The 26,373-nt window shown below is 43.1% G+C and overlaps 1 protein-coding gene across 6 annotated transcripts in view; it reads left to right on the forward strand.

Annotated features, from left to right (window-relative positions):
* PLXNB2 (plexin B2) overlaps nt 1-26,373 on the forward strand; it is a 774,339-nt gene that overhangs the window by 704,676 nt on the left and 43,290 nt on the right. For all 6 annotated transcript variants that reach the window (XM_085653971.1, XM_085653975.1, XM_085653972.1 and 3 more), the window contains 4 exons: nt 437-503; nt 1,413-1,559; nt 14,011-14,167; nt 18,454-18,554. In XM_085653971.1, coding sequence (XP_085510097.1) covers nt 437-503; nt 1,413-1,559; nt 14,011-14,167; nt 18,454-18,554 — 472 coding nt within the window. The remainder of the gene's footprint in view (nt 1-436; nt 504-1,412; nt 1,560-14,010; nt 14,168-18,453; nt 18,555-26,373) is intronic.

Below are 26,373 nucleotides of genomic sequence, written 5' to 3' on the forward strand. Positions count from 1 at the left end.
CTTCAATTTTTGAAACTTTCACGTTCTTACAAAGCCACTGCTTAGCCTCTTCCTTTTTCCATGAACAATAGCAACCCTTTTAACATAGCTTTAACATTTAACTTTTTAAAATTAATTCCGAACTTTGTAGATCTAGTCAATAAATCTTTTTCCTCTCTTTATTAAAGATGTACACTGTTTGCTTCTCTGGTAAAAAGGCTTTTAATGCTTCACTTGTCACGTTATGGTCAAGCCTGGAGATAGTCCATTGCAAGCCTTGATCGCCTTTGCACTGTCCTCAATATGTTATGAAGAAAGCTTGTTTTTCCTTTGTAAAATAAGACCTGAAGCTCAGTCCCAAACTACTCTCTTAAGTAGGTAAGTGAAATGTGTTGAATCTCTTTAGAACAACGTTTTCGCATGAGTTAATGTTTGTTTTATTCTTTGTTTTTATTAGATCAGAGAATGTTGTGGAGAGAATGCTTTCCAACTGGATGTCAATATGTTTGTACCAGTACCTCAAGGTAAAACATTTCTACAGTAAAGAAAAATTGTCACTATAGTTCCTACACACAATAGGCAGGCAATAAGGGCTACATCATATCATTAACTATGTAATGCATCCAGCAGTGATATGCCACACGTAGTTTCATTGACTAGCTACAGGAGCTTTGACTTACCAGAACCACATCATTGTATTGTAAATGACCCCTCCTCGCTGTTGCCATGTTAATCTATCACTTTTGTCACATTAAGGATGGCATTGAGTAACCCTCCAATACATTGAAACGAAAAGATAATCAAGGACACTTTAGCCATTTTCGCACATGCTTCTTACAAAGCTCTGAATACCTAAGCATATGCCAAATACATTCTTGTTTTCAGTATGTAGTTTCCAGTGTCTCACATCCGAAGTATTTACACAATAATTCCTCAGAATATAGGCTTTATACACTGAAAAGTCTCCATAAATCAGCAGAGCAGCCAAAGAAATGCGGGGCGTATCTTCTCTAAATAATTTACCAATCAGGTTTCCACTACACAAGGAATCAACTCCTGGTTAGCAGAGTGATGTTCTGTGTTTTGTTTTGGTTTGTATTTCTGTATTTTTTCATAAGTCAATGTACAAAACTATGTATTATAGTGTTATGTTTGTAGGTCTGTGTGAAGTATGACAGATGGTACTTCACGTTACATTGTTTGAAATTTCAAATCCCTTGAATGAATGTTCAGCATGAACAGTTGCCTGCTGCTAAAGTGCAATGATATGCCACACTGCAGAGCAGACTGTACTCTCCTATACTGATATGCAGTGTTAAATTTCATGAGTGGGCTTTTGTTTTTAATTAACGAATGTTATCAAATCAATGGTTCTGAATCGCTACAGAACAAAACATTTGTTACCTACTTATTTTCCGTAATGCTTTTTTCAGGACACAGCAGGCGAGCCACTTTACAAACTCTTTAAGGCAATAAAGCACCAGGTGGAGAAGGGCCCTGTTGATGCTGTGCAAATCAAAGCAAAATATACACTGAATGATACAGGTCTATTGGGCGATGATGTGGAATACACTACTTTAGTAAGTTGTCCTACTCAGACTGTTCAAATTACCAGAATGACTGGTTTGATGTTGTGAACCCATGATGTCTGTGCTTTGCTGTTATGTGCCTCAAAATGTCCACTAACGTAACATACCCCAGCCTTATTGTCCATTCTTTCCTTGTGATGGTTCCGATGTTAAAGGTTGGTAATTTGCCATGCTTATTTCCTGACAGTCGTTGCTGGTCACCGACACTCACATTTGTAGACTGGGACTTTTTTTTTCATCATTAGACTTTGACCCGGAGCAAATGAGATGCAAAAGGTAAAAAGAGGAAGAGAGAAAGAGGAAACCAGTGACCAAATGAGAAAGCAAGTATTAAAAAAAATACTGCAAGAGTTAGACACATTCAGGAGGTTTAGGGTTGCGGAAGAAAGAGGCATAGGCAAAACCAACACTATACAGCCTTGGTATTTGGCATCCCTGGCATTCTGCAGTGGTGGCAGCACTAAGTTACTTTTTTATACAAATTAATCCCTGCTAATGGGGCTGTGTTTTCATGATTCTGTCAGCAGGCTAATGCATACCATCCTCCCATATTAATAAACGGTTAAAGCTGATTAAGTATAGCAGGACGTACAGAGGCATATATTCTATTACTTGACAATAGTGTCTTTTTATATCTCTGTACCTGTGCAGGGTTGTGCTGCATGTCCAACAGTTGGGCAAACATTGGAAGGATGGGAAACTACAACCTTAATGTAATCCTACCAGCTTCTCAATTACATGTTTCCAAAACTTAGTGTATTTTCATGAGCAAATCTTGATTTCAATAAGTAATATGCTACTAACCTGATAGCAGATAAAAGGGAGCTACCAGGCTTTCAGATTCCATTGTTGTTGATGAAGCCAAGAGTATGGTGTTTTGGTGACGCAACTTTTTTTTTTTTAAAACATTTTTATTGGCATTTTTGGTTTTCTTCTGAACACAAAATAAAACAACCAAACAGGTCAGCACCGGTCAACACACCCACTTTGCCTACCAGCCACCCCCCCCCCTCTCTCTCATTACACAAGGAGCCTGTTCCATAATTATTCTTTGGTTGGCACCATCGTCTTCAGTATACACCTCCGCCCTTGCCCCTGGGCTGTACACACCTTCCGCGAACCGTGCAGGACCCCCCCACTCATGGTGACGTAACTTTAAACGTTGGCTCTTATTCCTAAGTGTGTTAGTAGTTAGTATTCATGTCCAATGTCCATTTGGATAGAGTGGATGCATTTGTCCCATCAGTAGACCTGTAGATGAACCATAGCACAACATGAGGTTTGATGTTTCTCTCTTAGTGGGTAGTAGACATGCTTTCTTCTAAGAGACACAACAGTGGTGTTTACACTATTACACTTGCAATGGGAAAATCTTTCTATGTGTAAGATGTTATTTTACATAACATTAAGGTTGAAATCCATCTAGTGTGGCTGTGACAAGGGGTTCTAGAATAAATGTAACATTAAGCTACGGCCAGTTTAGATTAACATTACAAACCCTCTTTCAGTTTCCTCCGGTATTTCAGTTAATGATGATACAAAGATGGTGTTCTTTTTTGAAGACTCTTTTCATTGTGCTCTAGCCTTTTGTGACCAAAATGCAGGTGAGAAATGCACCTTTCCATCTCTCGCTGCCTCCACCAGTGACCACAAATGTAGAAATAGGACCAGTAGTAGAAGTGGGGAAAGGTGGATGGGGGAAGAGAAAACAAACCGAGGGCTCCACCACCCTGATTTGTCACTTCTGTCCAAGAATGTCTACAGAGTGAAGTTGATGTCTACAAGCTGAAAATATCCATAGTAACTTGTCATTATGATTTCTAAGCTGAAGAGATATACCTTAATGATATCTCTGTGTAACCGACTCACTGTACTTTGATGTGAAACTGAACATTTTATGTATGCAAAGCTCAAAGAATTTATAACCTCAAATATATATATAAGCTTTGTCACTATAAACTCTTATGGAAGATGAGCTAAAATGTGTACTTCTCCTCTGGAGAACTGCAAAATACCAACAATATTCTGTTTCCTATTCTTACCAATTCATTTGTGCATACTAAAACTCTAATATACTGTGCATGACATTCATATATACACGTGCAACGTAGCTCAATATAAGAATGTAGATCATCTTAATTAGTGAAGAGAGCATCTGGATTTCTTTAAAGACACGGAGGCTAGCATTATGCATTTCTTTTATTGCCACTCCATTGCACCACTTCAAAGAAAACAACCACACTTAAAATTCCAAAACCAGAATGTGTGTCTATATGTCTCAACCCAGCAGCCATCTTCCTCTTTTAAGCTGCTCTGTCGCAATAACTTTTGATCGACGATTAAACGTAGGACAGCTTCTTCTGCACCATTACTCTCCACTCTTATTGTGCATCTGAAAAATATTGAAAAATATAAACTGTTCCTCAAAAAACATGTGCACAAATCCTATCCAATGAACTATTTATTTAATTCTTATATATCCACTCTGTCTTCAAAATTATCCTTACTTGGGAAGGGAGGGAGATATAATGCTAGTCGCCGTGTCTTTAATAAAATCCAGATTCTCTCTTCACAAATTCGGAGAATCTACATTTCCGGAGGTTAACATTATGCATGTACAAACCTGTGACAATACAACAGATGAAACCTGTTCCATTGATTTCAAATAAAACCTTGTAAACACATCCACCTTAGACCTGTCAGCTGCTCTTAATAACTCCTCTACCTGACGAGTAAACTTTACTCCCCATCGCACTTCTGACTGAATGCGCACCAAACATCTTCATGTCTACTCCCGCCTCAAGCATACAAATCCTTACTATACACCCTAAAGTTGCTGAACTTTATGGATCATAAGGTCTCACGTATGAAATCAACAACTGATTTATCTCATCTTTTCGAAATGCTTCCATTCTACTCTTACTCCTTCAAGTAACATACTACACATAACTTAGGATGCTCATCAATTTTCGGATAAAATATTGCAAAAGTCAGTCTTCGTCAGTCTCATAATTTAAAACCGTACTCCCATCTGGATTATAAAATCTATATAAAATCTAAAAGAGATCAAGCATAACAATGTTGCCACCTTACAAGACATTTGCCGTAAAGATAAATACTTATTTGAGGCCCATCTTTCCAACAAACGAATGATCAAATTCACATCCCACAAACCGTTATACCTAGACCAAGGAGGTCTTGTAACTTTTTTTTTTTTTTTTTTTTTTTAATAATCTTTATTGGATTTTAGCTCAACTGGGCAGGTAGAACACAATGCAAGGCACACAAGTTCCAGTACTGATAGAGATAGACAGTCCATACAAGGGAATGCATTGAGTAAACCTAGAGCACCAACCTTACAAAAGAGGCCTCTGACACAAACCCACATCTAGTTAAGCCAATTGATCCAGCCATTTCTCCCATACCCGCCCATGTTTCTGAGGGCAGCGACGAGCTTAAAAAAACCACACATTCCTGCGGCGTGCACCATTCCACTCCACGTCTTAGCAGGGTTGGGGAGCCAGGAGACATCCAACCCGCAGCGATGTCCCGCTAATATGAGGGCCGCGCCGAGATACGCTTTCTCTGCCCTTGTACCCCCAATGCCTTCGAACACCCCCAAAAAGATCGTCTGAGAAAGGGAAACCTCCCATTTCAGCACGTCAGACAGCTCCCGGGTCTAACTTTATGCCTTTCATCACTCTACAAATTAGGGATCCCTTCCTATTGATCATCCTCCAACTGTAGCATGACCTGCTACCCCTTTAGACTTATAACAATTAATTGTCAATGAATTGCCTTTTTCAAACAACAAAGATAACAAATTAGAAACGTCTATGGAAGCAGCCTTCACAGGATCCAAGCCCCTCTCCAAGTACCAACATACTCATTTCTTGCATGCTCGAACGTAGCACTTTCTAGTGCCTGGTGCCCATGACTACCTGAGCGACTCCTGAGCAAATTGCTTCCCTCCTGAGAAAGAAGGCTCAAAGCCCCTTCCATGACCAAAGGATGCAGCGCTCTTTCTGGCCCTGACAGCACTTCCATATGGTCAACCGCGTGGTGACCTGATTTACTAGGTCAACTACCCACCCCTAAAGCAGAAGTAAAAAACCTTGAATCTGGTTTGACTCCGAGTTGACATTTGAGAGCCAAATCCGGAAGGTAGCGGGAAAATGCTATGGGGCCATGAAAATTCTGCGGAAATTCCTGGATCTCCCATCTTCTAATGCCAGGAAAACCATTGTACACTCAGTAATAACATCCCAATTGGAATGTACTATATCTTGGAACTACAAAAAAGGGTCTGTCCAAATTGCAGAGGGTACAGAATGCGGCTGCACGTCTGGTCCTCTGCGTTCCAAGAAGATCTAACATGATGAAAGCCTTGACAGCTCTCCATTGGCTGCCAGTGGAAAAAAGAGTTGTGTTTAAGGCAATGTGCCACTGCCACCGCATCCTACAAAAAAAAGGCCCAAGATATCTGCAACCTCTAATTACCAAATACACACCAGGGCATAGCTTAAGATCGGTAGAAAAGGCGCTAGTGACTGTACCAAGAGTTTTCAGAGCAAGAATGGGGAAACACTCATTCAAGTACTGTGCAGCAAAAATGTGGAACAGCCTACCGATGGAGCTAAGATTAGAGCCATGCGAAAGTAGATTTTGAAGGCAGCTAAAGACCTGGCTGTTTGTACAACGATAAGATTCGGGCAACGGCCATACGACGCGGCATCCGGCATTTATAAACCGCATCTCTCAGCGCGGGGACACACCGGTAGTGTAACCATGCGCTCTACAAATGAATGAATAAATACATTCAGAATCCAATATGGCTCCTCCACCGCTAACTCCAGGAACCTAGAAACCAAGGTTGAGCTGTCCAAAAGGGAGTGACTAGAATTATCTGATACCACTGCCTTCTCACAGTCAACAATATCCTCTGTCCCATTGCAAAAGAAGGTAATACATATCCCCGAACTACCTTCCAGTCCTGCTGAAATGCATCTATTTCCTCTGCTTGACGACCTGGCCTCAGTCTGTATTTCCGGGGTAACTGAAATGTCAGCCTTGGTGCCAATAAATCCTCATTTATGGGACACCCATGCTTGCTGAATTCTCTGGAATAAATGAACATTCAGCTTCCAATCGCTGTAGGCCCTGAGATACCTCGAATTCCAGTCCGCTTCCATATTGGATAGAGCTGAAAAATACTGCCTATAAACCAATTTTTTTTGTTCCAGACAAAAATTCCAAATCTCCTGCGCAATCAGATTCCTCGACTTGCTACCGTCCAATCAGTTTATATACCGAACCGCCAAAACATTGTCCATTTTCAACAAATAGTCCTGCCCTCATCTCCAAGCCATTTATGTGCTCAACAACGTCTTCCCATGACCTTCTGCCACATGTCTCCTGTTGCTTTGCTCCTAGAGAAGCACCCAAAGCAAACAGGCTTGCATCTGTCTCCAGCATGTAATCAGGACATACTCCAAAAATAGCCCTGCCATTCCAGGCATCCAGATTGTCTAACCACTAAACTAATTCATTCCGTGCTTCCATCAAAACTTGAATCTGGTCTCTGTACCATAATCCTGTCCTCAAACCTTCTGCCTTCATTCAATCTCTGCAGAGCCCCGTAATAAACTGGTCCCAGAAAAACTGCCGGTGCAGAGGATGGAAATGAACCTATTACTCTCACTAAAGATCTCTGTGTAATAGACTGTTTCTTTAAAACTTGCCAGACTTCTGTCTTTATCTTCATCACCTTCTTTTCCGGCAAACTCCATGTTGCAGACGCTGTATTCACCTGAAATCCAAGGAAATCCAATTCCTGACAGAGTTCCAATACGGACTTTTCCATATTGATCAAAAACCGCAAAGATTCCAGAAGGCCAACTACTGGGACCTGATCATTTAAAACGCCATTTTCAATGGTATAACCAGAAAAGAACTCTTCGCTGTCTGAGAGCTAAGTTGGTCACTGTGCCACCCATAAGGAAAGTATTGTGGGGTGGTAGAAGGTTTGTTTTTGGCACAGCAAAAGCCTGGAATTACCTTCCTTTTCACCGGAGAAATTCCACTGATCTTTTGGCATTTAGGAAGGGGCTAAAAACCTGGCTTTTTGCTAAATAAAATGCTTTTCTTCTGCTTTTTTCTAAAGGACAAGTGACTAGCGCAAAGACACCTGCGCTCTAGAAATATCTGTAACATAAATGAAGTTGCTCACTCAACTCCTCCTGATCATGTGACATGATTAAGAAATCGTCGAGATACATTATCATACGAATCCCCTTTTCTCTGAGAAACGCCTCTACTGGCCTGAACACCTTTGCAAAACACCAAGATGCCGACGCCAGACCGAAAAGAAAGCTTGTAAACTGATATAGGACTCCTGAACTGAAGAAACTTGCGACTCTCCTTAGCCATTGGAATGGTAAAATAAGCATCTTTCAGCTTCAGTTTCACCATCCAATCATTCCTCTGCAAATATCCCTTAACAGATAGATACCTTCCAACTTTATTGGCATTTTAAAACTTCACATATATCATGACATGTGCACAAGATCCAAATTACCTTCATTGATCATATTAATAGAATTTGGGTCAACAAAGCCCCCATTACAGGTTGCCAACAATTATTATGCCATAACAAACTATTAACTCCTTCCCTTCCCGCCTCCCCCTCCTTCCGTATTGTGTGTTAAAACAAATAATAAGAGGGCACTGTGCTAGTTCACATGATCTTTTAAAGTTATGTAGTATTTTCCATCTGTTACGGCTACGTGGCTCGGAACCGGCCACTCTGTCACCTGGGGTGCTCGACATGTCCAAGGACCGTTCCGCCTTTATCTCTCTCATATGGGACCATTCCTGTAGATCGTTCTCTATCTTTTCATCCTTTCACACAAACTTCATTCAAACCCTTTCCGCTGTGGCCCATTCGCACTTCTCTCTCATCCAGCTTTTCACTCTGTGGAGGTCTAGGACAGAGCCATGCTATAGCAATACGTCTTTTTGACAACACAAGGCTCAGCATAACAAACCGTCTACGCGACTTCTTGCCCTTGGGTGAGGGCAGTAAACCTAATAATACCTGTCGAACCTCCCCGGGTATTGTCCATCGGGTGGCTCTTTGAAGACATGCAAGCACATCATTCCAGTAGGTGCAAAGCATCTAACAGGCCCAAACCGTATGTAGAAAATCTGCTGTACTCTTAGCATTTCAGACATTCATCACTACGAGCTGGATATATTATGTCTAAGGTGCGAGGAATGAGATGCATCTGGTGAACTATATTATATTAAAGGAGTTTGAAGCATGCATTGGAGCTCACTGGTCGCACCCCCCCATGTATTTTCTCCCAATCCCTGTCTGTCAGAGGCTCCTTTAACAACTTGGCCATTTTGTTTGTATCGGAAGCTTCCCTCCTGGCAGATCTTCCCTTATAGCTTAGTAAAGGTGCGATGTCAGTAGTCTACCTGGTGCCATATATAGCATCACTTTCAGCTTATTAGTGCTAGGGGGTTCGTCAGGGAATATTGGCCAGATCTCTCTTCCCCACACAAGATTTTTTCATGTTGTAGGAATTGCCTTGTCCCTAAGTTAAAGGTAACATCTGCTTCTGTGTGCGTGTGATAAATCGTCCCTCTACATACAAGTCACCTAGCGTCTGGCAACCCCCTTCCTTCCATCTTCTCACAGACATAGTCCGCTATGCAGGCAAAGGGACGCAGTGTCCACATGGGCATATCCTGTGTAAAAGGTGCCCGTCGTACAACTCGTACCACTCGTCACACCAAAATGTCCCACATCATGGCCACATGTCGCACGATATACGGGGTTGAGGGGGAAACGTTCAGTCCAAGCATTAACAGCTCTGGCAGCAGGAGGTGCCTATGTGTGCCCAACAGGTGTTGTTCCCAATTATCGTCATTGTCCAGCCAATCGATTGTATGTTGTAGCTGAGAAGCAATCTAGTAGAATTTTAAGCGGGGCACCTCCAACCCCCTCGGCCCATGTTCTTTGCAGTGTTGCTAGTTTCACTCTCATACGTCTGTTACCCCATAAGAGGTCTGACACTATGGCCTCCAATGTTCTGAAGTAATGTTGTGGTATCATATATATCGAGTGTTGTAGTGCGTATAGGCAACTGGGTAGGATGATCATTTTTACCTGTGCAATTCGACCCATTAAAGATAGCCGTAGTTCACGCCAAAATCGTACGGAACCTCTAATTCCCTTGATCACTCTTCCAATATTTAGATCTAGGTAGGCAGGGGCTGTATTTGCCAGTCTTATTCCCAAGTAACGTGTTCCCGCTTAGATACCCTCCCTCTTAGATACATTCCATCTTAAAATGCCTGTAGACCAGTTCAGATTTCTCAAATTCATCACAGGCCCTTGTCCATTTTCTGAACCAAAAAGAAAATCTAAAAAAAAAAATCACTTCCTCTTCTGAAACACTCTTTATTGCCCACTTTTACATCTCCTGTACCTCTGTCAATACCAACTTCTGTTGATCTTCCAGAAACACCATCCGTCTTGGTTGCATTGACTGTACAGGATATTCCCTGAAGTCTATTGTGTAGCCTTTTGTTAAAAACCTTCAATTGATTGCATACTTCTGTGACTGTCTCCCTACCGTTTTGGGGAAGAACCAAAAACTGTCCTCATACTTACCTTGGGACCCTCGGGTAAACTGTGCCCTTCCTTTGGCCTGGCAAGTCCTGCCACCTCTTCGTCTGAGGGTAAAATCCTGTTGCGGTTTGAAACCCCCTGAAGGAACGTCTCCCTTGTGATTGATATTGGGACCTTGAAAATGATCGGCCAGAAAAACTTCCCCTTGTTCCAGCCCGATCAAAAACATGGCCCCCAAACACTCTCCTAGGCGAGGATTGAGCCTTATAAAGGCTGATGAATGTGGAAACATACTTTCCTTCGCCCTTCGACAAACCATCCATGAGCAGATTCCGCTTTGGTCTTCTGTTGTCTCCTTCTTTGCAAAGTCCCCTAGTTTAGAACTTATCCGCATCAAAATAGCTTTTTCCCTCTTTGCCATCAACAGGGCATTGGTGTTTCCTAAGAAACATATCACCCTCTGTGACCAGCCACGCTACAAGTCATTGTCCACCTGAACTGATTTTGTTTTTGCCTCTTCTTCCATATCCAAAATTCTGGCCAAATGCCCTTTTGACATCTAAAAGGCTATCCCGGGACTGCTTCAGTGCCTTCTTCAGATTGGAATCATGTCCCAATTTGAATAAGAAACTTAAAGTCTGGGCCAAAGTCAGGTGTTGCTTAAGCCTGGTCTTCTACAGCCGAACGAGAACACTCTGCTGTCATCACGGCCCTAAATTCCTTTTCCAAAGGTCTTTTAATCCAAAGTATATCAAATCAGTAAGGTGCTGCATTGGCCACCAACCAACGCTTCTATCCTGTCCGGACTGAACACATCTACCCCCTGTGGATACTTAACAATCTCTTTAGCTTTCCTTTTTCTCATTTTTAGCATTGTTAATGTCCCAACTATCGTTGCCCTAGTCATCTAGAATAAACTCATCATATCCATCATCCCCATGGTCACAGGCATAAACCTCAAGTCTAGTCTGATTCTCTTTCGTGCCGCCAAGGACACCCTCTTTTATCCCGCGTTGGCCACCCTCCTCCTCTGTAGCGCTTAGTCCACCTCTTTCCCGAGACTGAAACCTGTCATCCTACTCAATATTCTTCTTTTTCATCGTTCTTTTCCCTGTTCTATGCTTACTTCCTTCGTCCTCATCCAAGGACCAATACTCATCCCCTGAAACATAAACAGTTTTCTCTTTCTTTTGAAAACTGATTCAGACACCGCCTTCACAGAGGCCCTTACCTCCTCCTGTCCCATTTGTTCAATGAAGACTCACCATTTCCACCAGGTGTCTCTCCTTCCAAACTCATCCTATTCAACTAACTATTACCCAGTAAATACTCCTGAAATTCCTCACTTGCAGTGCGTCCCTATCACAGTAAAACCTACTCTTTTCTTAATAAATATATATATATATTCCCCCCCATACGCATACAAATCAAATCTCTTATTACTAGACCTAAATCATGTCCTCACCTGCGCAGAGCACGTTGTGAAGAAAAACTGTTAAACTGATTCAAGTAATTGAAATACATTGGGTATGCAAACACCAAAACGTGACGCCGCCAAGCGGACTATGCGCAACAACATCACAAAATCCGGAACGGAGGCCTGCAGTAACACAAACTCACCTATCCTAGAAATGAGGTCTCCTCAGCACGAGTTAAGACAAAAATGTCTTGCGCGGAGTGAGTTGCCGCCGCGGCCTGGCCGGCTCAAATAATTGGTGAGACTCGCACTATATAAATGATTAAACATATAAAGCATTAAACTGGACTCTTAAATGTTGTACTATAAATCCCACAAATTGGGACAAACTAAATATGCTAACATTCAACCCCCTAGCACATAGTGTATTGAATGAAATTAAACAGTAAAAAGGGAAAACTATTACAAAATACCAGAGCATATACACTATGATTAATTGCAATGGTGCTTGCAGATTAAATTCACTTCTTGGCCTAACCATTTAAAACCCATTTACGCAAGGCACTTAGCTGTCAAGGAACAACAGATAGAAGAGGAAGATGGCTGCTGGGTTTAGACTCTAGTGACATTCTTATTCTGGAACTTTTAGTGTGGTTATTGTTTTCTTTGAAGTGCTGCAATGGAGTGGCAATAAAAGATTTATGCATAATGCTAGCCTCCGGTCTTGACATGAAATCTTTCCTGTTCCGCTATAGTTATACATATTTACAAACTGTAACAAGCACAAGCCTTGGAGTTCAGATCAATGTTCAAAATATTTCATATTTATTTTCATCAATATCACAACTTTTCAGAATACTTCTCTGTATTCAGTTCTCGGCAATACAAATATTTAAGAATTAACTGGTCTAGGTATCCTGATAGGCCAGCAAAGATGCAGTGAAACATGAGTGTATTAAACCAGATAATCCAAGATGGCCACCGCCCCTCCAGATTATGCCAGAATTCATGTCTTGCTGGGAATTGTAGTTCATTCTTACCATGCTCCCACGCAGCATGTTCTCTGCACAACCCAACCTCAGTCCATACAGCAACAATACTCCATGATGAGCTCTAGTCTTTCCTTTGCTAAAAGGAATTTACCGCAAGCGGCTTTGGAGTACACCATCCCTGCACACGAGCCGTACTAAGATGTTAGCTGTATCTCCAGCCTCAGTTTCCGACACTCGCACCTTAGTCTTCAGATGAACTCTTCTATCACTGGGAACCTGCATTTGGCTTTTCGGTTCTAACTCATTGGAAGTACTTGGCCAAGAGTTCACCAAGTTCGACTTGTATTTTGACTTGAGAATTAAAACCCATTCAGGCTCCAAATAAAGTTAAACTGACCACTTTCATCCTGCGGTGTGTGAATAAATGTATATAGATAGGTAGAGATATATGGAGATGTATAGCTAGATAGATCAGTGTGTGTGTGTGTTAGATGCTTAGAAATAGGAAATAGATTTCGGGTAGTTTGTAGATTCTGTATATTTCCATTCTGTATAGTTTTCCTGTTTTCCTTGTCTGAGGAAGAGACACACGGTAAAAAAAGATTGTTCTTGCCAAAAGAAATTTAAAAAAGGTGCTAACAAGACATTTGGTCAATAGCGGTTAGTGATGGTCTTAAGAACACATGTATATGTACTTGTACTTCGCAGTATGTTTTCAGTTTTTCAATTTTTCATCTGACAACTGGGTGCTTAAGTCAAACGAGCAGTAAAATGTATGCATACTTTAAATAAATCTCTGAAGAATTAAATATATCCGGAATGCCTGTTTTGGTTAATGTCTGTCTGATGTGTGCTGCCGTAAGTGATCGCCACTTTGTTGGAATTTAGTGTTTTTGTTTCTTGCTAGTCTTGTTTGGCACGGTTTCATTGTTAGTACAGATGCTGAATGAGTTCTACCAATATTGGTAATGCTTGGAGTATGTTCTTAATTCTGGTCTTCTCCAGATGGGAACACAACCTTCAATTCATGTCCAGTGCAAAAAGACAATGAATGGTAGGGATCATCGGAGTCTTCAGGGAAATCTGTTTTCTAATTCCATGCTTTGGAATGCCATTAGCTGCCTTATATATGATCCTAAAATAAGGTTAGATTGTGAAGTCTGATGGCTATGGAAAAAAAGAATTTAAAAGCGCTTTCTTTTGCTTCATGGCACAGTTTGATTCTGCTGGCTAGTTTTTGGCAGATTGATGCTGGTTGTTCGCTTAAGGTTTGTAATGAGTTTCCTTATTGCACTGTATACAATGTTAATGTGGAAGAATGCTTGGACTTTAAAATGAAACGCTTGAAAGGAGCTAGCTAACTTAAGTCACTGTATTTTTGCTATTTGACAGACTGTCAATGTCATTGCTCGTGACGAGGGAGCAGAAGCCATACCAGTAAAAGTGCTCAGCTGTGATACAATGACCCAAGTTAAGGAGAAAATCATTGATCAAGTGTACAGAAATCATCCATATTCACAGCGGCCGAAGGCTGACAGTGTTGCTTTAGGTAAGCAAATGCATATTTATTGGCACTAGATTTGTTTTATCGTCTGTGATACAGTGGGGGCTGTGTAACACATAATGCTTATCTAATGCCATCCAGTCCATCCTCTACTAAAAGAAGAAACAAACTTGACTCCTATGAAAGGATTGTTTGTGTCGGAACAGTCCCTGTGCATACATTGCAAGAGGAACAGGACAGTTAACCTCATAATATAAAAACCCGGTACTTCGAAGCAGAACCACTGCAGCTCCCAGAACCTCAGTTGTATCTTTGCCAACAGATGACCACATTACCATCCCTAAATGGAAAGCATGCAGACCTAGGAAATATGAAGCGGAGCAGGCACAGCTTGTAACTTCATAAGCCAAGGCAGTTAGTTAAATCACCAAATAATCGGCCCAACAAATCCAATCCATTAGGAATCCTAATGACATCAGACCTAGTAAACCAGAGGTCAGCCAATAGCATACCTAGAGTGAAGAGATACCAGATACACCTAAAGAATATCCAAACCACAAAGTAGGAAACTATGCCATTGTAGACTCAAAACCAAGTGAGTGGGTTACAAAGACTATAAAACCATCAAATCCGCCATCCGAAATATACAGCTCATGTGGAAGGCATTCCAGATGGAAGAAGACAAAATACAGCACTGGCACAGAAGAGAAGACTGCAGAAAAGCAGGAAGAGCAGAAACCCCTGTATCACCCATGGAAAGAGAAACAGGAGGCTGATGAGAAGGCATAGAACAGCCAGCTCAAGAACATCACTAAACTCTCACAAGCACCACTTTATCGCTGCCAATGATATTAACTCTGTACATGCCCAGAGGCTAGGAGGGAAATGCCACCAACCAATTCTGAACACTTATACCTGCTGGATGGTTCCATTGACGAACTGACAGCTAACCAGACTTCTATGGAAGGACAGGAGCAAAACCTTTGTTTTTTATTAAGTGAACACTATCCAAGCTGTTCAAAAGAAAGCTAAACCAGGAAGAAGCAGTTGACGGATACCAGGAGTTGATCACAGCAAATGGAAGCAGAAATATTTCGAAATGACCTGCTTTAACCCCTGATCGTAGGAAAAGAAAAGTATTGCAGCCATGCTGCAATAGGACCAAAGGAACGAACCAGGCTAAGGAGGTTAGAGCACTAAAGACCAGACCCTTCCAGATGCCACATAAACCATATTACCTTGAATCCCAGAAATATACTGCGCAGTATCAAGCTTTCCCATTTAAAGCCCAAATGATCTATGTCAAATATTGACTTCTTATCTTCTGGAGAGATCTGTGGAAACTCTTTGTGATAGAACAGACTACAAGGAATCACATGACCACGAGCCCAGTGGATTTAATCCCTGTAGCCTTCCAGTTCACAGTAGGAGACCTTGACTATTAGAGCATAAGTATCACTCCCTAGTGGAAGGAACCAACAGCAGAGGAGCCAGTGTCGCCAGGGCCCCAACCTAATGAAGGCGGGGCAGGTCCCGGGAAGAAGTGAGAAGACAGTGAATTTGTGCACAGGCCAGCAACACAGGACTCTGCCTAGCAAAGGAAAGTCCAAAGTATAGTCCCTAATGAACAGGGAGATCCTGGAAACCTAGAAAAATATCAAGGCACATAATTGAGAACCAAGAGCAGCTAGACTGTGACTGGGATAAGGAGCGACAGAGGAATAACGACCACAGAAAATCATGCCAAACCTGGGGACTCAATACCTAGGAATGGCTATTAAAAAGATTTCATCCAAAGAGCAAGCAAGGCCGCAAGGAGACCAATATACAACAGACAAAATCAGCTGAGGATTGGCATGGTTGTTAACACCTACGCAGTTGTGATACAAAAATATGCCTATTTTCAACATAGAGAAAAGTACCATATACCATGGCAGACAGGTGATAGAAAGGGAAACTTCAGCTGCTGAACACCTCACCTCAAACCTGCCACGTGCAGGAAAGAGAAGAGGAAAATGTGTTAGAGCAATTTCCCAAAACGTACATTCAAGGCTCCTAGCCCTAGAATGCCAATCCGCAATCAGTCTAATGTAGCCAGCAGCCTACAACATTCTGGAACAAAGTACATGTAGAACTCATCTATTACCTGCTACCCACAGGCACAAAACAGGAAAGGCAGCAAGCCACTCCTTGTCTGCAAGGGACAGGAACCTGAAATACACCCATGGTATTGATTTTTCACTTCAGATCCAGTGAATGAACCATCCAAAAAGCCCTCCTTAGCCCTACTGCCTCATAAAATAAAGGAACGCAGCCAGATCGTAATGTGTCGTAGGCAAATTAGGAAGCCACAGGTCTCCAAGGACTAAAAGCACCATTAAGTCAGCCCTAACGTGGAGAAGTACTGAAAGGTCCAGCTGGGAGCATTCTGGCTGCTCACCTCTGAGAATGAGAAAAACTGGGAAGATCCACCCAACTCATGCTGGTAGACGTCAGAGAGACCAACAAGCATAGGAAAGTCTTATCGACCGTTTTGACGGGCTTACTAAAGAAACCAAAAATGGAAAAGGACATCTGAGCACACACAATGAAGCGCCTCAAGCATTGGTTTGAAAAAGTGAGTCAACCCTAAAGTGGGGAATTAATGAAAGGTCCAGCAGGGAGCATTGTAGCTGCTCACCTCTGAGAATAAAAAATATAAAAAAATTGCAGTTCACATCAGCAGCTGCCCCTGTTAAACATCACAAGATTGTACTAACACCACCAGGTCTCTGGCCAGAAAATTACTAGCAATACAATATTCGTTTTTTCTTTCTACTAATTATAGTCCGGCTGATTGCTTTCACCAGATATAGAATCAAATGTTGCAAACTCCACCAGGGATCAATCAAGGGAGCAGAGCCACAGCAATACACTAGCCAGCCTCCACATCTCCCTCCATTCCTTGAAACCAGGGCCCAGGCACCCAGGGCTGTACATTTCAACTTGAAAACAGACTAGAAGAGGCAGAGCAGCCAGCCAACCTGTATTACTTTCAACCCATACCTGTGTATCCAGCAACTGGTTCCTGGCATATTGCTAACACTTAGAAGTGGTGTAGAAGGGTGTCATGGGCCCTAATGCAAGCAAGGAACTTGGTCCCCATCCCAACATCTGTTATTTAAAAAGACAGGCCCTAATGAAGATGAAGGGGCCCTTGGGACCCATGAGACCCAGTGCCTCTGCACCTGCTGCACTATTGGTATAGCAGCGCTGTCAAACCAAACTGTGCAGCAGGAGTAGGACCCAGTTCCTAACAGCTGTAATGATTGGTACCAGGGCCCATGCACTCAGGACAGCTGAAGTTGAAGAGGGGGCCATCACCTCCTCCACCCCATGTACCTGCGAGAAAGAGAAAGCAGTGTGCCAAAGCAAACACTGGCTCTGAAGAGGACCAACCTTCCAAAATGAAAACGATGCAAATCCAACACAACCGATTCCAGGTTGCCCATCCGAGAAAACAACCCTGATGAGGTATGGCTGCCATTTACAGAAGCACGCTAGAAGGTGGACCTATAAAGAAAATAGTTCAACATGTCTATTTATAGGGATGTAAGGAGCTTTAAAAAGAGTTTCTGGTCTGAGGAGAACAGCGCCCTCCTAGACAAAAGGAAGGGGATGAGGAGGTAATAGGTGACAACCTGGCGAGAAAATGTTGTACTTTGTGTGATTATCCAGCCTGCAGAAGTAGTTAGAGTGGCCACACAGCGGATGTCAAAGTCCCTCTCAAAACCCAAGCTCACATCATCGAACACAGGGACATTCTAGAAAGCTTATTGTTGGTGATAGTATTGCGGGTCTGGGTAAAGAGATGTAACCAGTGCCAGTGGAATTATGAGATATTTAGGATGTGGCGTTTTCGGCATGATTATGGATGTGCCGCATTTGCCACATAATCCATAACTTTCAGATTTTAACAATTGAAATGGTTTCTAGAGCAAATGTATCAAAGGTTACTAAAAATGCTGCAAAATGTATGCCGCGCAGTGGACGGCCGTTAAAGGTGGACTGAGCCCCTTTCTGGTGTTTAATGCTGTATTTGGGTGTTAAACTGGTACTAATGATGTGAAACCTTTGCTCAAACCGTGTTTACCTGTGTAAAAATGGCCAAGTAAGGAAGTAATACTGTCACAGATGTGTCTGATTACGCTGCATAATTTGCCTTTTCTTGTGGCATAATTTCGAAAACCCTGCTGCATAATTTGGTCCTCCCATGCCACATAATTCCAGTGGCCTTTCCTATAAGGGCGACAGAAATAGGGCTGATTGACAAATGTTTGTTTCTTCCGCAGAGTGGCGCCCTGGTTCCACGTCACAGATTCTGTCTGACCTGGATTTAACATCACAGCGCGATGGCAGGTGGAAACGTTTTAACACTCTTAAGCACTACAACGTAAGTGAGACGTCCATCGCCTTGTGTCCACGTTATGAAATCAGAGAGGTTCTTTTGTATTGCGTTTATATTTCTGGCTTTTGCCCTTAGCGTGTCAGCAATATGCACAATATTTTGTCTTTTCTAAAACTACCTGCAGTATTTGAAATGTTTGAGCATGAAGGAAGGAGTCATATAAGCTAAGTCAGCCCCTGCTAAAGAACCATAGACGTCCACCTGGGTCTTTAAGTGCTTAGCTTTTAAGTCTCCCGCTAAACAAATCTCTCTTCTCATCTGTGTTTAAAGAGAACATCTAAGTCATGCAAGCTCCTGTTTACAAAATAGCTTATGAACTAATCGGTAAATTTCACCCACTGTTCTCGTCCACGGTGTTTGTGTTGACACTTGGATGTCAAGTTCCAGTTTTACAGTAAGACTATTCACACGTTTTAGGCAGCAGAGAGCTCCCTTGCCCTGGGTTAGATATTGTTGGGGTAAGATGACAGCATTTCCAGTACTGAGGTTTCATTGAATAAGTCGGTGCTTCTTGGTCGTTTTTAGTAACGTTTTGTTTTTAAACATTTTTGTATTTCAGATGCACCAGGTCACACTGTACCACACAATATAGTTTTCATTCACACTTGCACTGCCTTGAACCTCCACGTCATAGCTCTCAATCGTGGCCCGTTATAAACACGTGGGTGCGACTCAGTTCGAAGTATGCCTTCTACAAGAGCAACTAAAAAAAATACCAACGTAATCTCAGCATCATGGAACTTTCTAACACTCGTTGAGAATGCAAAATTAAGAAAAACATTGAAACTATATACAGGAACTAGCGCATAGGCATGGATTACCGTAACGTTTTTTGCATTCATTAGTCAGAAACGGATGAGTGTTTTTGCCAGTAAAGTTAAGGCCAAGAATATAGGCCCCGATAGGTACCCTTTTCAAGGTCATTACTACGGAGTTTGAGACCTGGCTCACTTAAAGCCCTAGCCAGCTTACAGTTCCTGTGAGGAGGCTGTGGGTAGCCAAAGCCCATCAGGGGTTTTACAGCCTTCCTCAGAAGCCTTTGATACTGTTTTTTTGAAAGGCTGGGAGGGTCGGCTATCATGAAAATCCTTAACTTACCCCCGCCCCCTACTTTTCCATGGTGGCCAGGTGCTTATGGCCTCAAAGCCCTGTCCAGGGATGTCATTTATTGGTCGCAGCTGCGACCCCTGGCTTGCTTGTTGTGACCCCTGGCACTGCCTTTGCAACCCCTGGCCTCAGGGGTTACAAAGGCAATGCCAAGAACAGAAGGTAACAAGCATTGGCATAGCCAATAGGTCTCGCCTTTGGGACCTTATAAGTGTTTAGCCATGCAACAGTTGCATAACTAAATACTTATAAGGTCCCAAAAGCGAGACCTATTGGCTATGCAAAGCGGCCGTGAAAGTGATCGCGATCACGACCAAACATCAAAGCGGCCGAAAGTAATGGCGGTAAAGCGCGGCGCGCGCGCCCGCGCACATGCACTGTGGCTCTAGGCTGGCCTGGTAGCACTTTTTGGAGCCCTCTCAATAAGTCTTGCCAGACCAGCGCATGCGCTGGGTCCGACGAGACCTAAAAAGTGCTAGGATGTGCACTGTTTACATTTTGCTGATCCGGCTGTGACCTGGTGCATTCACTCTAAATTCTCTAAATAAACCTCCGTGGAACGTGTTATCCCCTGGATTATACACTAAGAAATCCAATAAATCTTGACAGTTTGAGGTACAAATAATCTGACTTCCCAGTGTTTTGTGATTTTGTGGCATTCTATTCTCCTCTTCCAACAAACACTTTTTGTCATGCAATAAATATCAGAAATATGTAATTTTCTTATGTCAGCGCCCTATTTAAAATGTTGGTGGCACGTTTATCTGTGTTTGAAAAATTTGTGTTTTTATATTTCAACCTGGGAGGATTCAGTGTCACAGATTATATGAGGTTACTTCCTGTGATGTCATTGGGTCAAGGGGTAATTATATGATATCACTTTTGCTACCCCTGTTAAATTTCCGCTTATGGCCCCGCCCCTATCGCACAGTGAAATTTGTCAAATTAAAGCTCAGTTAAATAAAATTTGAGGCATGAAACCATCTGATCAACCTGCACATGATGTAAATTGTCAGCAAATATTGTTCAATCGACGCAAGTTATGAAGCTTGCTAGAGTATAAAACATACACGTTAATTTACTTGCAAGGTCCGGGTTTTCTCACCTGCTCTCTTGCAGGATGCATCACTGTCAAATCTGGTGCATTATCAGTCAGTTGTCTGCCAAACAATCAATGTTGTGTTTTTGAAACTGGGCAGAAGGGAGAGTTCGGCAGTTTTAAGGTTTGGCAAAAAATCCATAAGTTTGTGCCATGCTGGCAGTGTTAGGTGTTTGCACTGCTGTTCTTTCACTTCTCCAATGAACCTCGGGTTTGCAGTTTGCATTGATCTCTGCCTCTAGGCCATTTTTGTGTGATGTCAGTTTCTCTATTTGATTGACTTACTGTCAGCATTAAAATAAATATATACGTATTGTGCTTTCCCTCCACCTTGAGGAGTATATTCTGTTGACCTCTTGTTTTTGGCTGCTTGGTATAACATTTAGCCTCCTATGCTTGCATGGCAATCCATGAGGCACTATTTTGCATCACAAAAATGTACTGAATCATCCCACATTAAATATTAATAAATGGATAGTATACAGAAAGCAACCATTATTTTTTTTATTTTTTTCACATTAACACTTTTTTAATGCTTTAGTCAGAATTTGATTGTGCTTTTTTTCCTGCCTGTAGTATTGCCCATTGTTGTCTTCCATTCGTAGTTCATTTATGCTATTTCTCCCTTTTTCCTGTATATGAAGTTCCCAGTTCACTCCATCTGTCTGTCATGCATTGTTTTTCCTCCTCCCATAGCCCAAAAGTCTGCATTTAATTTATAATTTAAAAAAAATATTGGCATTACTTGTTAGTCAATCTAGGTTACAGTAAATATATGCTCAAGAACAATCGTTACTATTATAAATTTCCCTTCATCGCTTGCATATTTGTTATTAAATGTGATGACTGGTATCTTTCATATTGGCAGCTAATTTTGAAAAATAAAGGAGTAAATCAGTTTAACCAGTAGAACCTGGGCAAAAAACAAAGCACAGTATTTAACTTTCATCCGTGCAAATACACCCGTGTCTTAGCACATTCAAGCTAGACCTTTTGCCTTTGGAATTGCTTCCTTCATTTCCTATTGCATAGGATGAAGAAAACCACATCTACAAATATTTTACATTACAGCCAATAAGGATTAGTTACTTACCTGTAATCCTAGTTCTCATCCAGGGGTATACTCATCAAAGTCGTAATCTATGAATAATCCCTGCCCACGTGCGGGACCCCGCAGCATATAGAAAATGCATATATATACATATATATGCATATGTGAAAACATATACATGCAGCCTAAATGGTTTCAAACATGGCAAAAATGCTGAAAATTGCATAGGTTTGCATTGTAGTACCCCTAACCGATAAGGAAAAAAGGAAGCACAAAACCAATTGTCACACAACAATGCTTTATTGCCATAAAGCAAACTTGTAATTGCAGGCATTTGCCTGTAGGCTGCAGTAGAGTATCAAGAAAACAAAGACAACTGACACCTTGCCTTTAAGGCATTAGAGTAGGGGGACCATGCCTTTAAGACCTGCAGGAGACCCCCCTGCTCCCATGATGCACCACAGGTGACAGTTAGGTCAGTTCTTTTTGACGGTGCACACGCACATGAGTAGATCTGCAATCAATATACAATAACTTGAGGAGAATGCTCGTCCGGGGAGGTGGGTGGGTCGCTTATGACTTTGAGTATACCCCTGGATGAGAACTAGGATTACAGGTAAGTAACTAATCCTTCCCATCCAGGGGATACTCATCAATAGTCATAATCTATGAATAGAGTAGCAAGCCCATACCCAAAATCTCGCGGACGAGCAATAAAGCATCTAGAACATGCAGTAACATCACATTCGCATAGCAGTTATGCAAACAAATTCCTTAAAGAGGCCTGCCCCACCTGGGCGTCGGCCTGTGCGTCCGAATCTAGGCAATAATGGCGTGTAAAGGTATGTATAGAGCGCCATGTAGCTGCCTTGCAAATTTCAGAAATGGGAACGTTGCGAAGGATAGCTACAGTAGAAGCTTTCCCTCTAGTAGTGTGCTCTTGGTCTAACCTTGTGGGCCAGTTTATAAGACAAGGCTATGTAGGAAACAATCCATCTAGAAATCGACCTTTTGGAAGCAGCCAGCCCGGTATTTGTTGGACCGTAATTGACAGAGCCTGTCAGACTTTCTAAGCGAAAGGGTTTTTGCAAGAAAACATTTAAATACCCTCTGGAGGTCTAAAGAATGTAAAGCTCTCTCCGGGGGAGTGGTTGGCTGAGGAAAGAAAGTGGGCAGCGTGATAACCTGATTAATGTGGAAATCTGAGACCACCTTGGGCAGGAAGCTCAGATGAGTACGTAGTACCACTCTATTGGCATGGAAAACAGTGTAAGGTTCCTTGCAGCACAGGGCCTGAATCTCACTCACCCTGTGGGCAGAAGTGATGGCTACTAAGAAGGCAGCCTTCCAGGTCAGATGCTGCAAAGACTCCTTATGAATAGGTTCGAAAGGAGCCCCCATCAACTTGGAGAGAACGATGTTGAGCTCCCAGGGAGGAGAAGGAGACCTCACTGGTGGAAATACTTTTTTTAAGCCCTTCTAGGAAATCTTTGACTACCGGCAGCTGGAAGAATGAGGCCTGGGTAGGAGATTTTCTATAAGCTGTGATAGCAGCTAAGTGGACTCTGATAGAAGAGTACTTTAAACCAGACTTTGCCAAGTGCAATAAGTAGGGGAGAATAACCTGTTCTTGACCCTGGATTGGATCAAGAGCGTTATCTCTACACCAAATGTAGAACCTCTTCCACTTGAAGGCATACGACTTCCTAGTGGAGGGCCTTTTTGCTTCTCGAAGAATGTTCATACAGTCCGCCGGAAGATCTAAATGTCCGTACTGGATGACTTCAGGAGCCATGCCGTCCAGCGAAGGGAGGGGAGGTTGGGATGGAACACTCTCCCCTGGTTCTTGGTCCAGTAAGTTCGGCAGGCAAGGCAATCTCCGGTGTGGCACCTCTGACAGCTGGATACCACCACTGGCGGGGCCACTCCGGAGCTATTAGGATCATCCTTGCTCTAGTCCTGTAGAATTTCTGTATGACCGCTGGGATGAGAGGGAGAGGAGGAAAAGCGTACAGCAATGTCTGCGACCAGCTGATCAAAAGTGCGTTCCCCCGTGATCCCTGTTGGGGAAACCTGGAGGCAAAGACGGGGCATTTTTTATTTGCCGCGTCTGCGAACAGGTCGATGTCCGCTACTCCCTACTGCCGGAAGATCTCTTGGGCGACGTCTTCGTTGAGCACCCAGTCGTGCGCTTCTACGAAGTCTCTGCTGAGGCCGTCTGCCTGCACGTTCAGGGTTCCTGGCAGGTGTACTGCGATGATTGAAAGACCTCTCGCCAGTAGCCACCGCCAAATGGACTGAGCCTCTAGAGACAGGACTCGTGACTTGGTATCTCCCTGCTTGTTCAGATAGAACATAGTTGTTGTATTGTCTGACTGAATCTGAACGTGGCAGGGATTTGAGAGCCAGATGGACTGCTCGTAGCTCCAAAAAATTTATGTGATAACTTATTTCGGTATTGGACCAGAGACCTTGTACCTGAAGCTGGTCCATATGAGCACCCCAGCCCTGCATTGAGGCATCTGAGACCACTGTCTGTGTTGGAGGCGTCTGATGGAAGGGGACGCCTTGAAGCAGATGGGAGCGTTTCATTCACCATCTGATGGAATCTCTGGCGGCTTGGTGGAGAAAAACAAGATCTTCCCAACGACCTGACCTCTGCGACCACTGATCTTCCTGCGCTTGTTGTAGAGGTCGCATGTGAAGGCGTGCATTGGGTACAATGTAAATGCACAAAGCCATCGACCCCAGAAGTAAAGACACTTGCCTGGCTGTGGGGAATGCAGTGTCGAGAAGCGTGTGGCATTTCTGAAGCATGAATGATAACCTTTCCTCCGAAGGACAGACGCTTGCCCTTGCGGAGTCCAGAGAGGCACCCAGATAGTGTATCCGCAGAGTGGGATTGAGGACCGACTTTTTGTAGTTGACTTGTAATCCCAATGACTGTAGTAGATTGAGGCAGAACGAGAGATGGCTCTGGAGTAGAACAGGAGTGGAACTCTTCAGGAGCCAGTCGTCTAGATGGGGATAGACGAAGATCTTCCGCTTGTAGAGGAAGGCAGCTACCACCGCCATACACTTGGAGAATGTCCGTGGGGCGGATTTGAGGCCGAACGGCAGAACTCTGTACTGGTAGTGCTGACGAGAGATCTGAAACCTGAGGAATTTTCGATGTTTCACTGAGACAGGAATATGAAAATAGGCGTCCTGCAGGTCGATGGCACACATCCAGTCTTCCTGGTGAAGGTGCGGGAAGATTTGATGCAGGGCTAGCATTCTGAACTTTTCCTTCTTGACATATCTGTTGAGCAGACATAGGTCGAGGATGGGTCTGTACTCTTTGACTACTCCTCGCTTTTGAACTAGAAAATAACGGGAGTATACTCCTTGATTTCTTTGGAGGGGTGGTACTTCCTCTATGTCGTTCTTGGAGCGGAGAGTAGCTACTTCATCCAGTAAAAGCCAATTTTGAATTTGAGGAAGGTGCTGCCACTGTGGGGGTACTTGCCGAGGGGGAAACTTGAACCTCAGTAAGTAGTCATGCTGTACAATATTCAGTACCCATTTGTCTCTTGTTATGGCTTCCCACTCATCCAGGTGAAAACTGATACTTCCTCTTACCGGAGTGGCGAACGGGCGCAGGAAGTAAGGCCTCACTGCTTGGAAGGCTGCTTGGTGGAAGACTGTTGCTGTTTGGCGTTTCTTCTTCCTCTGCCACGACCCCTTTGTTGGAATTGGGGTTCTGAGAGGTCCATTGAGGTGTTTGAACATGCTGATGAAAGGGACGTTTGTCGCCCTGACGAAAGCGCTTTCGATATTCCTTGCGCTTCTCCAGCCCAACAGCCTTGACGGTGTCCATCTCTGCTTTCATTTTGTTCATTTGGTCATCAGCGTGAGCACCAAATAAGGATGAACCGTTAAAAGGCAAGTTAAGAATTTTCTTTTGAGCATCAGGCTTGAGGCCCGTTAGTCTCAGCCAGGCTGAACGTCGAGAGCATACGCTATGGGAGTATCCATGTGCGGCGAGGTCCGAAGCATCCGCAGCCACACTTATGATCTGATTGGCTCGTTGAAATCCTGTCTGTCTTCCCTTGGAAGCTTTTCAGCGAATCTGGAGAGTGAATCCCAAAGTGAATGATCATAACACCCCAGAAGGGCTGAAGCACTCGCCACTTTCATGTATGAAGCAGATGTGTTGCACATCTTTCTGCCATAGGAATCAATCTGTTTACTGTCTTTCTCTGGGGGGACAGAAGAGGAAACAGACACAGAGTGCGACTTCATGGCAGCCGCCACAATAACTGAGTCCGCTGGCGGGTCCGCCTTTAGGAATAAGGGATCCTCGGCTGGAGCCTTGTACTTCTTGGCGATCCTTGAAGGCACAGAGCCCACCATAGCAGGAGTGAGGAAAGTGGCCATAGCTGGCTCCAACAGCCCTGGCACCAACGGAAGTAACGGTCTGGGTGCTGATCGGTGATGTAAAGTAACAAATATAATCGATGTGGGAACCACAGGGGTGTGCAATGTGATGTTCAATTTCTGCGCAC

The sequence above is a fragment of the Triturus cristatus genome, chromosome 4_1 (genome assembly GCF_964204655.1).
Source record: "Triturus cristatus chromosome 4_1, aTriCri1.1, whole genome shotgun sequence".
NCBI lineage: Eukaryota > Metazoa > Chordata > Amphibia > Caudata > Salamandridae > Triturus > Triturus cristatus.